Source organism: Hippichthys cyanospilos, chromosome 12 (assembly GCF_059441005.1).
Source record: "Hippichthys cyanospilos isolate Australia breed blue-spotted pipefish chromosome 12, RoL_Hcya_1.0, whole genome shotgun sequence".
NCBI lineage: Eukaryota > Metazoa > Chordata > Actinopteri > Syngnathiformes > Syngnathidae > Hippichthys > Hippichthys cyanospilos.
This window is the reverse complement of record NC_142380.1, coordinates 18,073,618-18,093,869: the sequence shown is the minus strand read 5'-3', so window position 1 is coordinate 18,093,869 and position 20,252 is coordinate 18,073,618. Positions and strand designations below refer to the sequence as shown.

Genomic DNA, 20,252 nt, shown 5'->3' with positions numbered 1-20,252 from the left:
GTCAAAAATTGGAAATATTTTCATATTTTAATGAGAGTAAATGAACCTGACATGGCCTAAATTTGACATACGCAGGCTGTACCTCTCAACCTCCCGTTTGCAAGAATTTAGAAGGGACAGCAGGACGGCATATTGAAAGTTGACATGTTTTTACAATCCATGCAGTATTTTAGCCTCCTCGTGTTTTGTGTATACTTTTCCTTTGATCTCACACATCAAAAACATCTAAAAGCTCAAGTTGGGTCAAAATTTCCCACAGGGGTTAACAAATGCACAGTTTCTATATAATTATTAGAGTATGTCACACCAGGACAACAGGGGAACTGTAGGTTATGTGTTGCATTAAAGCAGTGGTGTCAAACTAATTTTTATTTTGGGCCGCATTGTAGTGATAGTTTCTGTCAGATGGCCGGATTGACTGTGAATTCAAATACATTTTAAGTGTGTTGATCACACATTTACCAAGATTTGATCTCAGAAGCTGGCAAAAACTGTTCAAAAGAGATTTGGAGAAAGAGAAAATGTTTGTTTTTCTTCGCCCAAATTTTTAAAAGTTAAAGACAACTTGCAATTTTGGTATTTTAGTCAGAAACCTGAAGTCATATGAGCATTTCAAGGGCCACAAAAAGTGAGGTGGCGGGCCGAATCTGGCCCCCGGGCCTTGACTTTGACACCTGTGCATTAAAGGGTTACATAAAGATGTCAGTCCTATATTTGTATTTGTTTTGTGTTTGACTACTGTCAATTGATCGTACACTTTCAGCGCATATGTCGGAGGTTACTGGCAGTATATGATCTACCCAGCTGGGGTCGCTGCGAGTTGGCACTTTCTCTCCTTCAGGAGCACAATGCCCCCTACTCCCTGGAGGATGTAGTACAGGCCGTACGGGAATCTCATGACAGGGACTTCATCAAAAGAGTCCTGGCCAAAGAATGTCCCATCTGCCTTTCTGTTTTTCCCCATAGTAAGGTAATGATTGTGTCCTGGTAATATTTTTGTTAACATTACATCATTATGTTGGTTAAACGTTATTACCTTAAGTTACATTTGAACTTATCTTGATAGAATGCCGCAACATGTTAACAGTTGTATCAGCTTAAATAAATGCAACTCGAAATAAGTTTCCCATGTCATCTTTTCAGATGCAGTCCCTGACATCCTGCCAGTGTTCAGTCTGTTGTGACTGTTTCAAGCAACATTTCACCATCGCTGTCAGGGACAAACATATCAGAGACATGGTGTGTCCAGTCTGCTGGGAACCTGATATCAATGACCCTGAGGATCTCAACAGCTACTTCTCCACTTTGGACATCCAGGTAGAGTTACATCAGCACCATATAACCTTCATTATTCAATGTCGTTTAAGTACCAACAGCATAGAAAAGTCACTCAAAAGTGTGTAGTGTGTAAAAGTGTGTCTTTTCTGCACAACCCCTCATTTAGCTCATCCAAAAATAAGTCACCTTGTGAAAAGGACCACACAACAATTTATTATACTTAAACCAACTTTACGCACGAAAAAGTGGCATACTTGGTACTTCACATTAAGCATTAACTGATGTCCAATGGGCATACTACGAGATCTTGCGAGATTAAAACGGCGAGAGGTTTCTTGTACCCCTACAAGATGGGGTTGGGGGGGTTGCAATGGAATACATAGCAGAATGCACTCCATGACAAAAAAGCACCCTACCAAACCTTGTGAGTAGGCCAGTCAATGCTTCGAAGTCTTACTATACCAAATAAGGAAGGACACCAATGCCCTGTATTGCTTTTATTTTAAGTTATAATTTCTCCCTAGAATAGCATGTTGCAATGACTGTGACTAGTCTTTGTACTCCAAAACTGTGAGCTACCAGTGCAACACCCGATGTAAACAAACAACCGAGTTGTCCAGAAATCACATTCAGTCGCTAATTCAGTACACAGAAAGAAACATTCAATCACGCTGAGATTTTATTGTACAGCGCCTGTTGCCAATGTTTAGTGCAGCCTCTAGCTTTAATTAAATGCTAGCTAGTAGCACTCGAGTTCCCCAGAGTGGTTACTTTACAGACACAGTATAATAGATGAAAATCGAAACTTCACACTTTATTGATGACATCCTGACATGGTTGTTGACTGATGACTTTTGAACATAGCAGGCTGAGTCAAATATGTTCTGTAGCTCTGACATCAATTTGTCTTACTGGGAAAAAATACGGGGAGACATGTCAAAAATCTCGGTTTAAATGTAATTAAACAAACAAACAAAAGAAAAACAAAAAAACTATAATATATATATATATATATATATATATATATATATATATATATATATATATATATATATATATATATATATATACTGTATATATATCCAATTTAGTCATTCATTTGTCAGCGGAAATGTGTTCTTTGGTCTTCTCTGTTTATAATTATTTTTCTCCATTCGTTTATTTCTTTCAAACTACCTGTGTGACGATATTTTGGTTTTCCAGCAGAAGAAACGTAAGACTGTAAACATTGCGAAAAATAAGCTAACATGACATGACGTGAGCCGCGTGCATTTTGTTAAATGAGTGCAGCTACAGCTCAAAATAGAACCTGTAACAAGTGTCTCTCCTGTTTATGTTTACATTTAAACTCTGCTCAATAGAAAGAAAACAGTGATGTTGTTTTTCTTCTTGTCAAGTTTTCCCAAATCTCGTCTTGTCTCGCTCTCATGCACTCAGTCTCATGAGACATCTCGTCTGGTGGGATTTATGTTTCATTCTGTCCCTACTAGTCACACATAACACAATAACAGTCAACACAACAACAGGTTGTGTTAGCCACTGTATTATTTCCTCATAACAGTAAGACATCCTTACAAATAACCGGCTACTTCTTAGTAGGCACTGCACATGGCTATTTTAACATTACACTGTGTTGTATTTATCTATTTATATTATGTTTATAGGATATGTTTCACATTATAATAGCATACATCTGTGAATATATATGTGTCTTTCAGCTGAGGGAATGTCTGGAACCTGAAGTTTATGAGCTCTTCCATAAAAAGCTGACGGAACAGGCCCTTATCAAGGACCCAAAGTTCCTGTGGTGCTGCCATGTAAGGTCTTTAAACGTAAAAATGCACGGGTGCAAACATTATAAACGTATACATCAACATCATCAGCCTCTCTTCTTTATAGTGTTCGTATGGGTTCATCTACGATGGAGACCAGCTTAAAGTCACCTGTTTTCAATGCCGCAACAGCTTTTGTGCTCAGTGCAAAAAGCCTGTAAGTATTAAATAGCAGTTCCGTATACTTCTAACATCAAATGTGTTCATTTTTACTTCTTGTTTTCAACCACCATGTATCTGCATATTGTGGCCTCCATTTGTAATGTAGACTATTAAACAATTTTCGACCAATTATTTTTATTTTCAGTGTTACAGGTTAACAGAACCGTTAAAGAATGTACATAGATTCTACTTTCACAGTTACAGACAATTTAGAGCAGTGCTTCTCATTTATTGTCTTTGCACAGCCCTCCCCCCGAACCAAGAAAAAGATTATTTTTGTGGACAAAATAATGTAATTTATTATAATCCAAAAGAGAACAATTTATGTTGATTTTTTTGTAGATCAATACAAATGAATGTTTGAAGGTTTCTAATACGTAATAAATCAAATAACATTGTACCCATTCAAAGTACTGTGCAACAGTGCTGATAATATTTTTTTCGCATCTGAGTTCATATTTACTGTAAAAAAAAAAAAAATCAGAAGGAATTGTGCCGATCACTTACATTTTGGTCACAGGTTAATGTGGACAAGAGTAGGAATCCATCCATTCATTTTCATCGCAAACATGCACAAGAATTCTGTTGGCAATTGTTCACTATTTTAGATGACAAACAAAGTCCAAAGACTCCTCCTCAGTTTGGGGTGTCCCCAAATTTTTTAAAAGCTCACCCCAGACACGTTTTAATCACTTCAATTGTTTTATTGAGTGTAACATCATTCTTATTGTACTGAACATGCAGACCTATTATACAAGTGCATATGTTCAACTGATTCAAGTGTCCCTTTAAACGTGTTTTGCATGTTTTGAATAATTTCACAGCCACTGACTACTGACTCACTGGCAGACTCAGCTGATTTGGGCTGACTTGCGGGTGCAGCGGTGGGGTCACACCTATAATGCAAGTGGATGAGATTAAACAGTAGGGCTGAGACTCTTTGGCTGTCTTTCGATTCGGATTTTGGGGTCTTTGATTCGATTCAGAATCGATTTTCAGCTCAAAACGATGAGATTCAATTCTTTAAAAATTAATTCTGCTTCAATTTATCGACGTGCAAAAAAATCATTGTGCTATTTGAGGTTTTTTTTGGAAGACAGAATAACAGACTGAATGTTTTTGTTTTTTACATTTATTATTTAAATTTGTAGGGAGTGTGCCTCCACAAAAATAGAATGTGGATAACTGCTATTTTTTAAGCTTCCTATGAACTGTATAGCTATTATAGTATAAGATGTAACGAAAATTAAAAAAACATTATACATACAGGTGTTGCCTCTGTAGGCGTTTAATACTATGACGGCAGACAACATTTGTGACACTTCTTTTTATGTCTGACACAACTGCCGTTCAACTTAAATTATGTCAATGCCAACTTGTTGGACGGTGAAACTGGCAGCGCTTTTGAATTGAAGTCAATGTAATTTGTGCAGCAGGGCGCGGTTGCACATTGGGAGGAACAGAGATACGGTAAGCGGATTAGATCATACTGACTAATCTGCATTTGTTTTGCCTTGCACCGTATGGCATTTGGAATGCTGAGACTGCATCAAAGGCTAATCATTTTAGCATATAAGTTTACTTTGTTTAGTTTGGGGTCATGCGAAGTGCTTCCTGTGTGATGTCGTTGCTAAAGTGCTAACGACATGCTAACAATGCTAACGTCAGACACGACAGCAGTGTTATGTTACATATGTGTTTTTATGTGAATGGGTGGAATGTTCGCTGTAGCTAATGTAAATTTTATATTTGTTAGTCCTACGGTGCAAATTGTTGGCAAATTGTTGTTTAGAAGTGTGGATAAAACGATCAAAGATGAAAAGTGGAAGACCACAGTAAACATAAAGAGACAATAATAAATGATAAAAATGCAACGGAAACTATAACAGATACGGTAGATATCACGGGTTGTAATAACGTATTACATTATAGTCATGTTAGCGCGAGCGCTGGTGTCTCCTATTCTAACAGTGTCGCATTTCGTATCTTGAATTTTGATGTTACTATATTTTTCCTCCGAGGTGTTTCTTAAGCTGAATTTTTTTGTAACAAGAGTTATTTCACAAGTCCAGGTATCTGTATCTGCAATAAATATACGTCCCATTCTACTATTATTATATTCTGTACTTATAGAAATCTAGTAATGTATCTGTGAAACACAAATAGTTGTGATTCTGTTATTATTCAAGGAAAAAACAAGTTTGTCTTTTTCTCAGAACGGTACATTGGCATAACCGCTTTATAATACAAAAATAGTGTGAAACTTTTGGAGTGTGACTTTGCTGAATGTGTTTGCAGTATTGCTGTTATTAGATGTTCTCTGATAATTCCTTTGAACCTAATGTGTGAAATTCCTGCACCCTGTAATATAGCCATTAACAGGAACACACTTTTTTGATTTGTCTTCTAGATAACTATTCTATAATTAACTGAGATTCATACTGTTTTCACCATTGTTGCTAATTAGAGTCTTATCATTTCAACCCATTTTCAGTTTTGCAGCATTTTCATATTTCAAAGTTGTATAATTTAGAGTTTTGTTTTACAGAGCAACATGTATAAAGTTAGTTTGGATTAATATTGTTTCCTCTTTGTTTCAATTTGCAAACACTCATAAACCTTGTTTTGCAAAATTCTGGCTCTTTGCAATTGAGTTAGATACCCCATTTTACATGAATTTAAGATATTAAAAAATACGATGATTTTAGAAGAAAATATTCCATCCATATCCTCACCAGGGTTGCTGGCTTGCTGGTGCCTATTCTAGCTGTCTTCGGGCAGTAGGCGGGGGACACCCTGAAATTGTTGCCAGCCAACTGCAGGGGATATAGGGACGAACAACCATTCACACTCACAATCATACCTAAGGACAATTTAAAATGTCCAATACACCTGCCATGCATGTTTTTGGAGTGTGGAAGGAAGCTGGGGTTCCTGGAGAGAACCCACGTGAGCTCTGGTAGAACATGCAAACTCCACACAGAAAGGTCACACAGGAATTGCACTTGGGAGTGACCTCTGAGGCGCATGTGCTAACCACTCTCTCACCAAGCTGCTCACAAGGAAATATTATTTCATCTCCATTATTTTAACTAAAGTTTGTTTACTTATTTAGGTTAGCAGAAACTGTATATTGTCTGTGATTGTCGTCTGTCAGGAGTTATAAATAATATATTAATTGTTATCAGATTATCATGCAAAAAAAAAGTCTAGATATAAAAAAAGGGGAATAAGATACACAGTAGGTATACAAGATATAGGTGAGGCGATAGATTCATTTGGTATGATGAATGTGAACGTACGTACAAAGCAGAGGAGCTCAATAAATTTGGGAAAAACCTCAGCAGTTGCAGCTTATAACAGCATGACGAAGGGATGATTCAGTACATGTCCGGGCCAACCTTAGAAACTAAGCTTTCTAAAATTCTTAAAAACAAATCTCTTTTTGGCTTACTGCAGCAGAGTAGGTGGACCAAAGTAAAACAACCAAAAGAAAAAGTCACATTTAGTGATCACTCACTAAGCAGTTCTAAGAGCAGCTTACACAGTTTCCTACACTCATTTGTCATATGGACAAAGGAATTTCATTCAGCTTGTGGGAACTGTTCCTAGACTTTATAGTTATATATGTATTTTTTCCTTTTCTGTATCCTGTGTGCAGTGGGAGTCTCAGCATGCAGGTTTATCCTGTGAACAATACCAGTCCTGGAAGAGAGAGAATGATCCAGAGTATCAGAAACAGGGCCTGGCTGGCTACTTACGAGACAACGGCATTAGTGCGTGCCACACACACACACCCACACACAAACACAAAGACGCTCACATTATTCTTATGCATTATACTGGTAATATGATCAGCATTAAATCTTCGAGAAAGCTGAGCGCTTACTCAAATAAATATGCACCAAATTGACCTTTAATCTCAAACGCGTAGATGAGATCTCATCGTCAAAAGGGAGAGATAAATAGTACCCAACAATTTTAAGAACATTACTGAAAATTGTAACCTTCAGAGTCCATATCTCCTAACTCGCAAGGCCTTCTTAGTGTGCTGAAGGAAGAACTTAGTAGCCATTAATTAGACCTAAGGCCATACGTCATCAATATACATTTTCTTTTTTTTTCCTTCTCAAGGGAAAATAACTATTCAAGTTACTTTTTTTCTCTATGCATACAGCTTTTGCAGCATTATACTTTGTAGATATACGGTTAACAGAAAACTGTCACGTTCTGTTGGTGTCGTGGTTTTTTTTGGGGTTATGTGGTTAACTTTAGAGTTTCTGTTCATTTTTGTTTTGGGTCCTTGTTGTGTTTCCCACGTGTCGGTCTTTGTTCGTGTGATTTGTTCCACCTGTCCTCCATGTATTCTTAACCAGCTGTTGTATGTTTTCTCAATGAGTGTGCAATGTATTTAAGCCCCAATTTTGTTCCAGTTCATTGTCACGTCATTGACTTGTTATCTAACGTCATTGACTTGTTATCTAATGTCATTGTCCTATTGATACGTACTGTATTTCGTTTCCAGAGTTCATCCACCTCCTTGTTGCTATCTCCCTGCCGCTGTTCCTAATAATATTCCTCCTCTTCAACCGCCATTTCTCGACGTGACAAAAATAACTCAACACGCAGCCCTAGTGCCAATATTCTAAATGAGCACAAACCTTTTGTTAAGAAAAGATGCTAAACCTCTTATTTGGCCTATAATGCTGACTCAAATTTTTAAGATAACATACAGGACTTCTATTGGACTGCTTGTCTTCCAGGAAGCGCCCGCAGGCTGTCTTGTGTTCCAGCTTCACAATTTGCTTTTTTATGGGACAGCCGCCATGCAGACGGATTTTACTGTAGTTTCCAGCATAATAGCTTTTCTGCTTGGCTCTCTCCACTGCTTGCTGCACTTCTGTTGCGTGCTGTCTCCGTTTTTTTTATCTTTCATTGTGGCCTTTTGCAGTATTTCTTGCCCTTTAAATCCAGCCATGGAATTGGTCAGGTGGGCTTTTGATTCATTCCACAACATTTTTTCGACGAGAGGGGCAACCAGAGTAGAGCCTTCTGGCCCTTCTGTGGCATTCGCTGCCGGCTATTCATGGAACAAGTGCAGAATGGTTTGACTGTTGATCTTGTCCAAAGACATTCTCCTTATTGGATTTCAGTTGTATGGACAAATTGGCTAGGCGGGTGCAGCCTGATTGGAGGAGAGGCTGTATTTTTCTTAAGGCATTGGGAGAGTGATCAATGCTCAGACTCTTGCTTCAAGTGACCTGAACTCCAAACTGGGTGCGGTTCTTGAATCCCTGAGCAAAACAGTTGCCATTCTTGAGAAATTGGAGGCTTGCATCAAATGATTTTTTTGATAATTCAGCCCATTGAAGCCCATTCAGAATCTCATGCTATGGACTCTTGGTCGATCTCATTTAATGGGCCTGCTCTCAAAACAACAGTCATCTGGACTCTCTTTCCTTGGAGGACATGTTCTCGAGATACGACAATCTTTCCACCTTCCGATTAAGTGGCCTTAAGACTGTTGGTTGGACTGGACTGGGAGCTCAAGGACACTCTTACATACACATTCAATTCACAGACATCTAAACATACACATTCCTACTTACAATGTTGCCTCTGGTCCTAATTTTTACCCACGCATCATGCATGGGGCCGCATCATGGCCTCCTTTCCCCCACTGTGCCTACCCCCATCCACATGTTTGTGCGAGATATGTTGTCGTGTCTTTTTCTGTTGGTGCATGTGCGGTGGTTTTTTTTTTCTTCTTGACTTTAGCTATGCATGGCCGAAGACTCGTTTTATTTTTCCCTCCTCCATTTTACTCCTGTAACATGTCTTCCAACTGTTAGCAAAGTGCTCTTCGTGGCGGGTACCATCAGGCCTTGCAGTCTTGTCTTCTCCTGTCAGTCATTTGTGCTCGTTAAGTCAAAATTTCATTTTTCTGTACTACAGGTTTAGTGATAATAAAGGCTATCTATCTACAGGGTTCTAAGCAGAGACTGCGTGGCATCTTCAGCCTATGCAAAAATGCTTGCCAGTGAAAAGACCTAAAACACTTTAGGGGTGATAGTATTTTATTTAGTTTTCTTAAGAAAAAAGACAGTCATTCAAAAAGCGCTATGCATGTCACGCTGGATTTAATGAGGTAAAAAAAAAAACAAAACTACTGCTGGGGGAAAAAAAAAGCCTCCATCTTCTTAAACAAAACCAATCGGCACATTTGCAGTCAATATGGCCATGTTTCTATAGAGGGTTTCGACATTTTCAGATTACTGCCTCGGGCCTATACAGGGCGAAAGCTCGGTTTCCAAAACATCACTTGTTATTAATCAGTGTAGCAGGAGGAAGTTTGCTGCACCTTCTTTGTCTGTAATCGGTGGCAAAAAAGGAGGAAACGTCCTTCTTAAATCACCAGAAAGTTGTTTTACGTGCCATGTTGAACATCTTATCGCCAGTAAGAGCCAATCAAATTGTGAAAATGATACAAATTTACTGCATGGAGAAGTAAGCACACAAATACATGTCCATAATGAAGTGTCGATCCATATTTGAACAATGTGTACAGCTGTATTTTTTTTTTTTCTGATTACAACAACTGCTGCAGTAGAAAGACCTCTTTTGTGAGCTATTTATCTATTTTTAAATAACATTGATCTATCAACACAACCTATTTGATTGGACATCCGTTAAATATCTTTTCCTAGATGCGCTGATGTCATCCTCTCTATTTATTGCCTGTCTTTATCTTTCAGCCTGTCCTAACTGTCGCTTCCAGTATGCGCTGTCAAAAGGCGGCTGCATGCACTTCTGCTGCTCTCAGTGTCGTTACCAGTTTTGCAGTGGTTGCAACAACCCATTCCATACTGTAAGTTTCCAAAATCATTTTTTCATCTTCTGATTTAATTACATATTCCTAAATATTGTAATTAAAACAAATATATTAAATACCGAACATAGAGCCTTGCATATGCTTCTTTCCCCCCTCTAGATCAGGGGTCTGCAACCCGCTGCTCCAGAGTCATTTGCGGCTCTTTAGCATTGCTGTACTGGCTCCCTGGAGCTTTTTCAAAAATGTATGAAAAGGGAAAAAAGATGTTGGGAAAAATATAGGTATTTTTTTTAATATGGTTTCAAACATGCCACAAATGTTCTTAACCTTTGCCAATGCTGTAAAAGTGAGTTCTGTCAACAAAGATTCGCGTCATAACCTGCGACACGTGTTTCTTTCAGTTCGGAGTGTATGACAAGAAGGATATAAAACACTAATCATGTTTATTTTGAGTTGTGCCGTATGGCGTTTGGAACGCTGCTTTTATTTCTAGCGGCGTCCAACACCGAATCTGGAATGCCACTATAGATGACGTTCTTTTGCAAAGTTCTTGACGCCGTTTGAAACGCTGCTTGTTACGGCTGATGCCGACGGGCATGCCAAACACTCAAAACATTCAAAATAAACAGCGACCTCTGCGAGGCGTCCAGAGCGGTGTTCTCGACGCCGTGTTGGACAACACCAGGCGTAAAAAGCAACTTTCTAAACGAGTATGGCAAACTCAAAACCAACGCAGATTCCCGTTGTATGATCCCATCTGCTCACCGGACGTGTTTTGCGAGGGAAAAATAATGGTGTTTGTTGGGCCATGGATATCAAAGGGAATAAGAGACACATATAGAACAGACGATGCAAAGGTACTTGGAGCGAATCATTTGCTTTCGTTGCCAATGCGGAATGATTGCCTCCATGTTTGCTTTGTAATAAGAAGTTGTCAAATAACAAAAACATCTTACATGCCCGATGTTCAGAAGCTGTTCAGCGATGTCCAAAAAGCATATATTTACTAACAAATCAGCTGTTTTTATAAAGGGATTTCTGATTTGTGTCAAATTTCTCTCTCTCTCTCTCTCTCTCTCTCTCTCTCTCTCTCTCTCTCTCTCTCTCTCTCTCTCTCTCTCTCATTCACCCTATATATATATATATATATATATATATATATATATATATATATATATATATATATATATATATATATACAGTGTGTGTATATATATATATATATATATATATATACAGTGTGTGTATATATATATATATATACAGTGTGTGTATATATATATATATATATATATATATATATATATATACAGTGTGTGTATATATATATATATATATATATATATATATATATATATATAAACAGTGTGTGTGTATATATATATATATATATATATATATATATATATGTGTATATATGTGTATATATATGTGTATATATACACACACACATTTGTATGTATATACATTTTTGTGCTTCCAAACAAATTTTATTGTTTGGGTTCTATACGGCTTTCAACATTATGGGTTGCCAACCTCTGCCGTAGATAAAATTACCTAATGCAACCATTTTTCTCTTTATCTTGTTAGACTTGCGCTGTGGAGGAGTGTACCGTGTCTGGACTACACGCCCATCACCCCAGGGACTGTCTCTTCTATCTGAGAGACTGGGAACCATCTAGACTCCAGGCTTTACTGGAGGTAGCTCATTTTTAATATATTTTTAGTCATTAACTATTCTTCAAATATTTTCTTATGGTTACTGTCCATAGATCTTGAGGCAAAATTACAATGACACAATTTTCAAAGTAGCGGTTTAATATCACACACTCGCAACCTGAGTGAATGTTACATCCTTCATTGGCATTCTGACGTAATGAACTTTTCACAGACAGATGTTTCTACATTTTTCCAAACTGTTTTGTGGAGGCACAAAAATAGTAAGTTGGGGGGGGGGGGGGGGTCAGCTGAAGAGGCTTGCACGGTAATGTGCAGAGGACAGCGAGCCAATTCAGGGCAGAAACTCTAATCAGGGGCAGAGTCTTGGCCAGGCAATTTGAGATGGTGTCCCCTTAACCCACAATACAGGCGTGCAAAGTGATGGCGTTCCTGTTCCTCCTGCTCAAAGTGGCTCGGCCCAGCTTCATGGGCTTGGGAGCGGTTCCCAGTGGATTATTCAGCATTGTTGCCGGGTTGGTAGTGGTTTCCAGTTGATGAGGTGACCACAGATTCCACTATTCCGGAAGATGTTGTCGGTGTTGTAACAGGACATCAATACTAGTAGACAAGTAAATCACTCCATATAGAATAGACTGACGGTAATGGGCGAAAAGCTTATCATTTAGCAAGCTGGATAGTCCATGCAGGAAAGCAACAATTAGGGCAGAGGCTTTCCTATGACTTAGGTTGGCTCTGGTCGGAGAAATAGGTGGCGGAATCCACCATAGTTCTGTTACCCTGCTGAAAAGCTAGGAGATCTTGACATAATTTAGTCCTGATCCCCTCAAGAATGTCAGGAAAGATATGCATGTCTGTGATTGCCTCCCACATTCTGCAGTTCCCCACAACCGGGTCTGCCCGTCATATTATTAATGGTAAAGGCTACCTTTTCCTCTTCGAGTGCAAAATATTAGGGCTGAAGGGCGAACAGAATGTTGAACAGTTGAGAGGCCTTCACAAGTCTCTGGGTTGCCATCATGGTGTTCTGGTATATCAACATGGGGTTCAGGAGGATCTTGGAAAGACAGCTGAGGATATTGGCGCAGAAGGAGCGCTTGCCTGAGCAAAAAATATGGTGATGACCAGTGGCCAGGTTGGACTAACGCAATCAGAAAATGTTACCAGAAGCATATGGAGACAGGCAATAATACTTAGCAATTGTTTTTTTTTTTGGCTACGAGGGAAAGGCAGGTGGGCAAATGAAAAGGGCACACTTGTATGCTCAAGAAAAAGCCAATCAATGGCAAAACCTCCAATGTGAGTAGACAGAATCTTAATCATGCAGGCAGACCAGGTTTTCAAACTGGGTAAGCAGATTTTCGGGTTGTTGGGGAAGGGCAGGTTTGAAAACCAGGAAGACAGTCCAGTAAGTTGCATGCAGGAGCTTAGCATAGCAAAACAATCTGGCACAGAAAAGCAGGACAGGCAGGTTTTTATAATGGATGCCTATCGTTCCACTTTGTGGTGATTAGACTGATTGAATGAAATGCAGGCTGACAGATCGGTAAGAGAGTGAACTGATTTGAACTGGCAGATTTTTACAGCTTTTTTTATGGTCACAATAAAAAAAAAGATAAACACTTAAGGTATATGAATAGTTACTGATTCATGTTAATTATTAATTTACAAGTATTTTCTCTTTTTTTACCCTTTGTTCCCCAGAACAATGGTGTTGCATACAATATTGAGCCCCCTCCTGGAACACAGACAGGTAGGTGACCCTACTCAATGAAACACCTCAGAAAAGATGTTTAACATACATTATGTGCAATGGAAAATTTGACACTTTTTTTATACGATTGGAAGTATTTTTAACCTTAAATATTTTACATTTATTATCAGTTTGCCAGTGCTGGAGATTTTAGAAAAATAGGGCTACTGAAAACCTTCAAGGGTCTCATTAACTGCTACGTTTAATCACAAATAAACTCTAGAGTTTTTTTATTTACGGAAATGTTTTTATCCATATGGCTCTTCTTCCAAATGAAAGGGTCATGGTAGACTCGGTACAAACTGTACCAGTGAAAAGTTTGGAAACACGCACTAATGCACATTTTCCCCCATTAATGAATTATTTCATGAATTGTAGAGTAATATGTAAAGAAAACATTTTGAAGAAGTATTGATGAAATCATTAAATATTAATCCAAATACCTCGCCTTGTTTTTATAATGTTTTTATCATGAATCTTTTTATAAATGCTGAATTCACAATACAGGTCTACAACTTTGTATGATCAAAAGTTTAGATTTGAGAACAACTGTTTATATCACCAGTGGTGCACATAAGTGACAGAAATCACTGATTACTGTGCTTTACTGTACGTATTTGCGTACCCACCTATTTTCATCCGTGACAACCCAGCCTGAGCGGAGCAATTTTTTTTTTTTTTCCTTTTCTGAAAAGTGGCTCCAAGATGTGCCATGGTTTGAAACACACTATTTTACCGTTGAGCTAATTTTCAGTCATCCTTTATTTGAAAAATTTGAAAAGAGCATGTGAATGTTAGTGCAATATATTGCTAATGTAAGCACTAGATTGAAAGGAGGATTGAAAGAAACACGCTATACTAACAAACAGGCTGCTCATACTTGGTAACTTGTGTACTGAATCGTACCAAAGTTGGAATTCCCCCCTACATATCTGTACATAATCTTACACGGAATATGTAGCGGGTACGCAAGATCAAAACAAAACAAAACATGGCATATAGAAAATTAGAAATCTATTATTCTTCTAATTCCAAAGCATTTTCATCTTGACAGTGATCTTTGTTATACAACCAAACTTAATAGCACGTAAGAACAGATTGCGAAAATGCATAGAAATCCCCATTGTATGAAAAAAAAAATTGAATGAATAGTTTCCAGTAGTGAATGGATCCCACGACACCAATGCGGCGCCGCATGTGCCAAGCTCACAGAACGACCCATGTGTCGGTGCGGGTACCGCTTTAAGACAGTCACGTGACTGTGTCATGATTTGTATTGACACAGCAAGAATACGCCAAACTGTGTTTATAACGAAGTGTGTCTGTCAACGACGACGCAACCGCTGAAACGTGCCAAATCACACGGGTGTTTCAATGCCTTGTGAGCGTGTTATCACTCCCAACATTCCAATAATTCACACATTGCAGATATTTTTTTTCCATAATTCCGTATTTTTCGAACTAATTCAACTTTCATTCCCATTGGGAAACGATCCCATTTGTTGTCAGTTGGAATTTTATTTATGTCTTTCCTAATCGGAGACAGTCCCATTCGTTCTCAATTCGAATTTTATCTGTCAGACAACAAATACCTGTTTGGTACGGTGGTTAAAGTACCAGACCAATGTGGGAAGAGTCCGTCGTTCAACCCCAGTCCGGATTCGCACTTCGTTCACTTTTCAGAAAAATAGATGTTTTTCTTTTTTGATAGTTCCAATTTCATATTATTCCACATATTCACAAGGAGACTGCATGTATTTTTGTTGTTCTAAATGTTTATCCTTTTCCCACAAATCCTCATTTTCTATTCCAAAAAGTCCCGTTGACTTACATTGGGCGAATTGACATTTAACTATGAACATTTACATAAACTCATTCATTATATTTAATTATTTTTTATAATCTGTCATAATTCCTAATTTATTAGGTCTACTGACACCCCTGGTATACACTAAGTCAGTTTAGTTTGTCAGTGTGTTGCCTGCAGGGATTTTTAACATCCAACAGGTGTCTTGCAGTATTTGATGACACAATATCAACATATTATCAACACAATGTGTCAGTGTGCTGACACGCTCCATAACACCTCATCAACCCATCACTAGTTTCCAGCCATTTTTCTCTCCATAGTCTAACAGATGCTTGTCTAGAGACTTACTGCACAACTTTGATTTTCATCATTATGAGCTGAAGGAAAAAGTAAAGTGCGCGTTTGTGGCCACGCGTCACCAACGTTACAAGAATTCTGCTATATACTTTAATAATTGTGGGTACAATTGGGTATAATTTTGCAACAAATATAATACGAAATTAATTTGCAAAGTTCTAATCTTTTAAAATGTCTTTGAGTTATGTTGACTGGTTAAGTATTTAAAACTAATGTATTTTCCGAATGAATATTTGAATATGAATATTATTAAAAAGCTTTTATTTTGTGAGGGCTATCTTCAGAAGAAATGCACGCTTTCTTTCCAGCAAATGGTACGGTGTACACGGAGGAACGCTTGTTTTTAATGAAAGAAAGTGTGCGAAGCAAATACGATGTCCTGGTACTCAGGTTAGTAACCCACTAAAAAAATGATGTGTACCCCACTAGTTACCTTGATTCATTCATGTTTCAAGAAGCGTGATAATTTGGCATGATAAAACCACAAATTTGTTTGCTGTTGTATGGTAATCTGACATGCAATTTACTGTTTTTGTTTATGCCACACTGATTTGGTAGAATTTTGTAAAGCTGTTGTACGGAACTCTCAAAAGACTGCAACGTCATGTGAATGTAAACAACTCATAAAGAAGTTCATTTTTCTTCATGGTTCATTTGCATTTATTTTTGCGTCAAAATAACATGTACCAAAACATTCAGTCATAATGATTGAGAGGCAGGGGGCATCACTTTTAGATTACAGTATTTTTCAAAAATGTTCATCCCTAGAATAAATCATAAAGAGCTGAGCTTCATATTACTTCTAGCTAGAAAAAAAGTCATTCACTTACAATATTGGGTTCGCAATCATGACTGTTTCATTTCAGTCCTGTTGGCGGTAGCGATGTGCAGTAAGCGTTTGTTCAAGAGCTTTTTCCGCCATTTATTGGCTCTCATGAAATGGGACCACAAAGTCAAACGGTTCTCTCTCGTTAGATATGCTGTTAAATTTAGGGGAATAAAAATATTGGATCTGCATCTTTTATCTAGGTTCACGACAAAATTTGCATCTGCTTTGGCATAATCCAGCTGACACACAGAAATAGGAGAAGTGAATCAAAAAGTAAAAACAGTTAAACGCATACGAACATTTTCAAATTATTTTCCATGGAGTTGAAAAAAAACTTACCGTATTTTTTAAAGTTTTAGCCGCGCCTTTTATCTCATTATTTGATTCTTGCAGTTTATAGTCCAGTGTGTCTTATCTGCATTTTTTGTTTTTATTTTCTGTGTTTATTTGTTTTGTTTTGTATTGTTTTTGCTAGCCACAAGCAGACAATCCACCGGTAAAGCAAATGTGTCAATGTTCATCTGGTCAATGTGTCAATTTATGGAACAAATTTGACATAGAACTGAAAATATGTGAATCAAAGGCAGTGCTAAAAAGAAAACCGAGGATTAAAATGTATTCATTGAATAAGACTTCGTATAAACGTTTGTGATGTGTAAATGTTATATTTAGATCACTGTGTATATAATTTATGTTTAATTGTATGTATGAATTATGTTCAATTAGTTTATATGTCCAATAAAATAATCAATTAATAAAACAAAAGGAGAAAGAAGAATATGCTACCAAAGTATTGATTTTGAGTTTGAACTGCTATTTAAATCTCCAGTTTTCTGACAGTGTTATGTTGAAATATCATTTTCTATAAATATGTTGGTGCAAAAAAATGTAGGCATGTTCATTCTGTTGAAGATATGGCATTGTTGTAAGCAGGCAATTAAAATCATAAAAATAAAAATAACTAAAAACAAAACTTCCATATGCCATCTTTCTGCATAGATATATGATGTTACGACCTGCGGCTTAACAATTGTTTTTGGCTCAATTTTTGCTAGTGTGTCTTATAGTCCGAAAAATACGATATTTTTGTTTGGTCATCACCACTGTTCATTGATTCTGGCCATTTTAAAACACATTTACCTTTTTCTCTCTTGTCATTTCTCCAAGGGCTATGTGGCGTGATTGAGCAGAAGGATGACGGAGGCCAGCAGCCTGACTCAGCTTGTGGAGCACAGACCCAAACTGGACATGCTGGACTCTGCGAGTATGAGACATTCTTTTTCAACACGATGCGTGCTACTCACAGAGGCATACAGCTAATTCCCCAGAGTTACTAAAACTCTTGAGTGGTTTGCTTGCTCAGTCATTTTCGCTCCATCGTTTGGTGAAACAGGAACAAATACTGTACTGAAATGCACGCATACTACACTGAGTGAGTGAGATGATCGTTTGTTTCAGATCGTCCACATCAGAGGTTCTCAAACTTTTTGGGACCTCTTTTAGAAAGCAAATTTTCCAAGGACCCCCACTGCAATATTTGCAGACACAAAACAAACAAACAAAAAAAATAATTTAAGCCAAATATAAGTGCCCTTTTTATTTAGCAACAGATTTGATTTGCCAAAAAGCTTATTTGTTACTTTTCAGCCATACTGTAGTTTAGAAAATAAAAATTGCAAATTGCACGCCTCCTTATAACAAACCAGGTCAATTTCCCCCCCAAAACATTGCTGCCAATTATTACACATAACAGCATTATAAAATGAAATGCTTCATTAGCAAGCAACTGACACAAAACGCATTTTGACAAATTTAAAAATTACTACATTTTAAAAATTATATCAAGTTCTTGAATTGAGTGCTTTATTGAAGTCATGAATACTTTCACAATTTAATATAAAATCAAATGTTGTTTTTGTTGTTTTATTAATAACCCAACGTTCTGTCCTTTCTAGATGTTACAATGGCTTTGACCTAGGTAGACAGCAAATGAGTGTAACTATTCTTTACTTTAGTTGTGTCAGTAGTAAAACTGAAAGAAAAGAAAATACACCCAACGTAACTCAGGTAAGTCCCATATGCAATAATAATACATCTTACTAAATGTACACAAATTGTGTCAATTAACTCAATCATATGACTGAATTACAAATGATATTCCTTTTGATACAAATCGATAATTAGATGCAAACGTATGATTATCTATGCAAAACATGTGCGTATGCTAACAATTACCAAAAGGAAATACTTAGCACAGACGAAAATGCTAACGCGCAGAACACATACAAGACAACACTAAATGACATGCTGAAGATAAAAATTAACATTTGCTCGCATGTTATCCATAGTCACAATTTGGACCAACAGATGACTAATCTTGGGCATATTATCTTAAATGACAACATTCCAACAAAGAAAACACAACCCACAAACACTCATGGGCTGGATCTCAGAGGGAACAACGCGTGCAGCCACACCGTCCTTCCCCACCACAAAAAGCACTATCAACAGCGGCCGACAAAGGTGGCGTCAAGAAACAAAGATTAAGCCAAACAGGGCACAGATCTGTAACTGTTAAAAGATCAACTCAATCAGTTCCAAAACACCCAAATTATTTCACGGGCCCCACTTTTAGAACTACTGTTCTGAAGTGTTCACATCAATGTGAGTCATATGTACTCTGCAGTCAGTGTCTGTATTCAGCCTCTGTATTGCTGCGGGGTCAAATGTACCCATCAATCTAAAATGAAATACCTTTTGTCTATTTTTGTGCTTTTTTTGATGCTTTGCTACGATTCAGGAAACATTATAGAGAGTACCTGGTCAGCTTGATCAACAGCTATTCGATCGATCCGGCTCGACTCTACAGCTCCAATGAACTAGTGCTGGCCTGCAGGAGGTACAAGGTAGATGACACACGTGGGGATGCAGAAGATGGATTCAACTACTACAGCAGACTGCTTGAGGTCAGTGTGTTGGTGTGGTTAGGAGCCGGGTTACTGAGTGTCCCCAGTATCAACCACTAACATATGTCTCTATTTTTCCTGCAGAAACTAATGGATGAAGTGCCATTGGGTGACAAGGTCCCACGCAAGAAATAACAAGTGCCCAACTCCACAGATCATGTACACATCATTTAAAATTCTAGTAGTCTCATAGTCTTAGTAATCTTTGCTATTCCATCGCAACAGTGAAAAAATGTGCCATATTTTTCAGACCAAAGCACACTTAAAACCTTTTCATTTAAATCTGTTTAATTTTCTCAAAAACTGACAGTGCGCCTTTTCTGAAGCACCTTATGTATGGGTTGTCTTATTTTTTATTTTTTTTATCATAACGGTATTTAAACTTTTTTGTTTTGGTGTCTAAGGATCATCTAAAATGGCAGAATCAATGCAGTCTGTGCTCTGAGGATTGCGACTGATGTTCACTCTCTCATTTTCATCAACATTTGTTCGCTAGCATATGTTCGTTTTTGCCATACAGGAATGAGAACTACCTTCTGCTTCCATAGCTAAGAATAATAGAAACTATAGTCACACTAGACACTAATAGGACCTAATGCAAGCTGACCTCTTCCGGTGACATATTCCCAATGTTAACGAGATGGGAACGATGCAAAGTAAACAACTGCTAACTTCCATGAGCTGCCGGGATCGAGCTAGAAAAGGTTGGTCAATGGTTAGTGTGTTCACTTTGTTCACAGCTATTGAACTACGTAT

General features: G+C 37.7%; 1 protein-coding gene across 2 annotated transcripts in view; it reads left to right on the top strand.

Annotated features, from left to right (window-relative positions):
- The window catches only part of rnf31 (ring finger protein 31), a 47,888-nt gene that overhangs the window by 23,996 nt on the left and 3,640 nt on the right, over window positions 1-20,252 (top strand). For both annotated transcript variants that reach the window (XM_088430119.1, XM_088430118.1), the window contains exons 15-25: window positions 764-970; window positions 1,144-1,317; window positions 2,997-3,095; window positions 3,178-3,267; window positions 6,934-7,048; window positions 10,028-10,140; window positions 11,695-11,805; window positions 13,486-13,534; window positions 17,698-17,794; window positions 19,331-19,496; window positions 19,581-19,655. In XM_088430119.1, coding sequence (XP_088286245.1) covers window positions 764-970; window positions 1,144-1,317; window positions 2,997-3,095; window positions 3,178-3,267; window positions 6,934-7,048; window positions 10,028-10,140; window positions 11,695-11,805; window positions 13,486-13,534; window positions 17,698-17,794; window positions 19,331-19,496; window positions 19,581-19,631 — 1,272 coding nt within the window. In that variant the 3' untranslated portion in view covers window positions 19,632-19,655. The remainder of the gene's footprint in view (window positions 1-763; window positions 971-1,143; window positions 1,318-2,996; window positions 3,096-3,177; window positions 3,268-6,933; window positions 7,049-10,027; window positions 10,141-11,694; window positions 11,806-13,485; window positions 13,535-17,697; window positions 17,795-19,330; window positions 19,497-19,580; window positions 19,656-20,252) is intronic.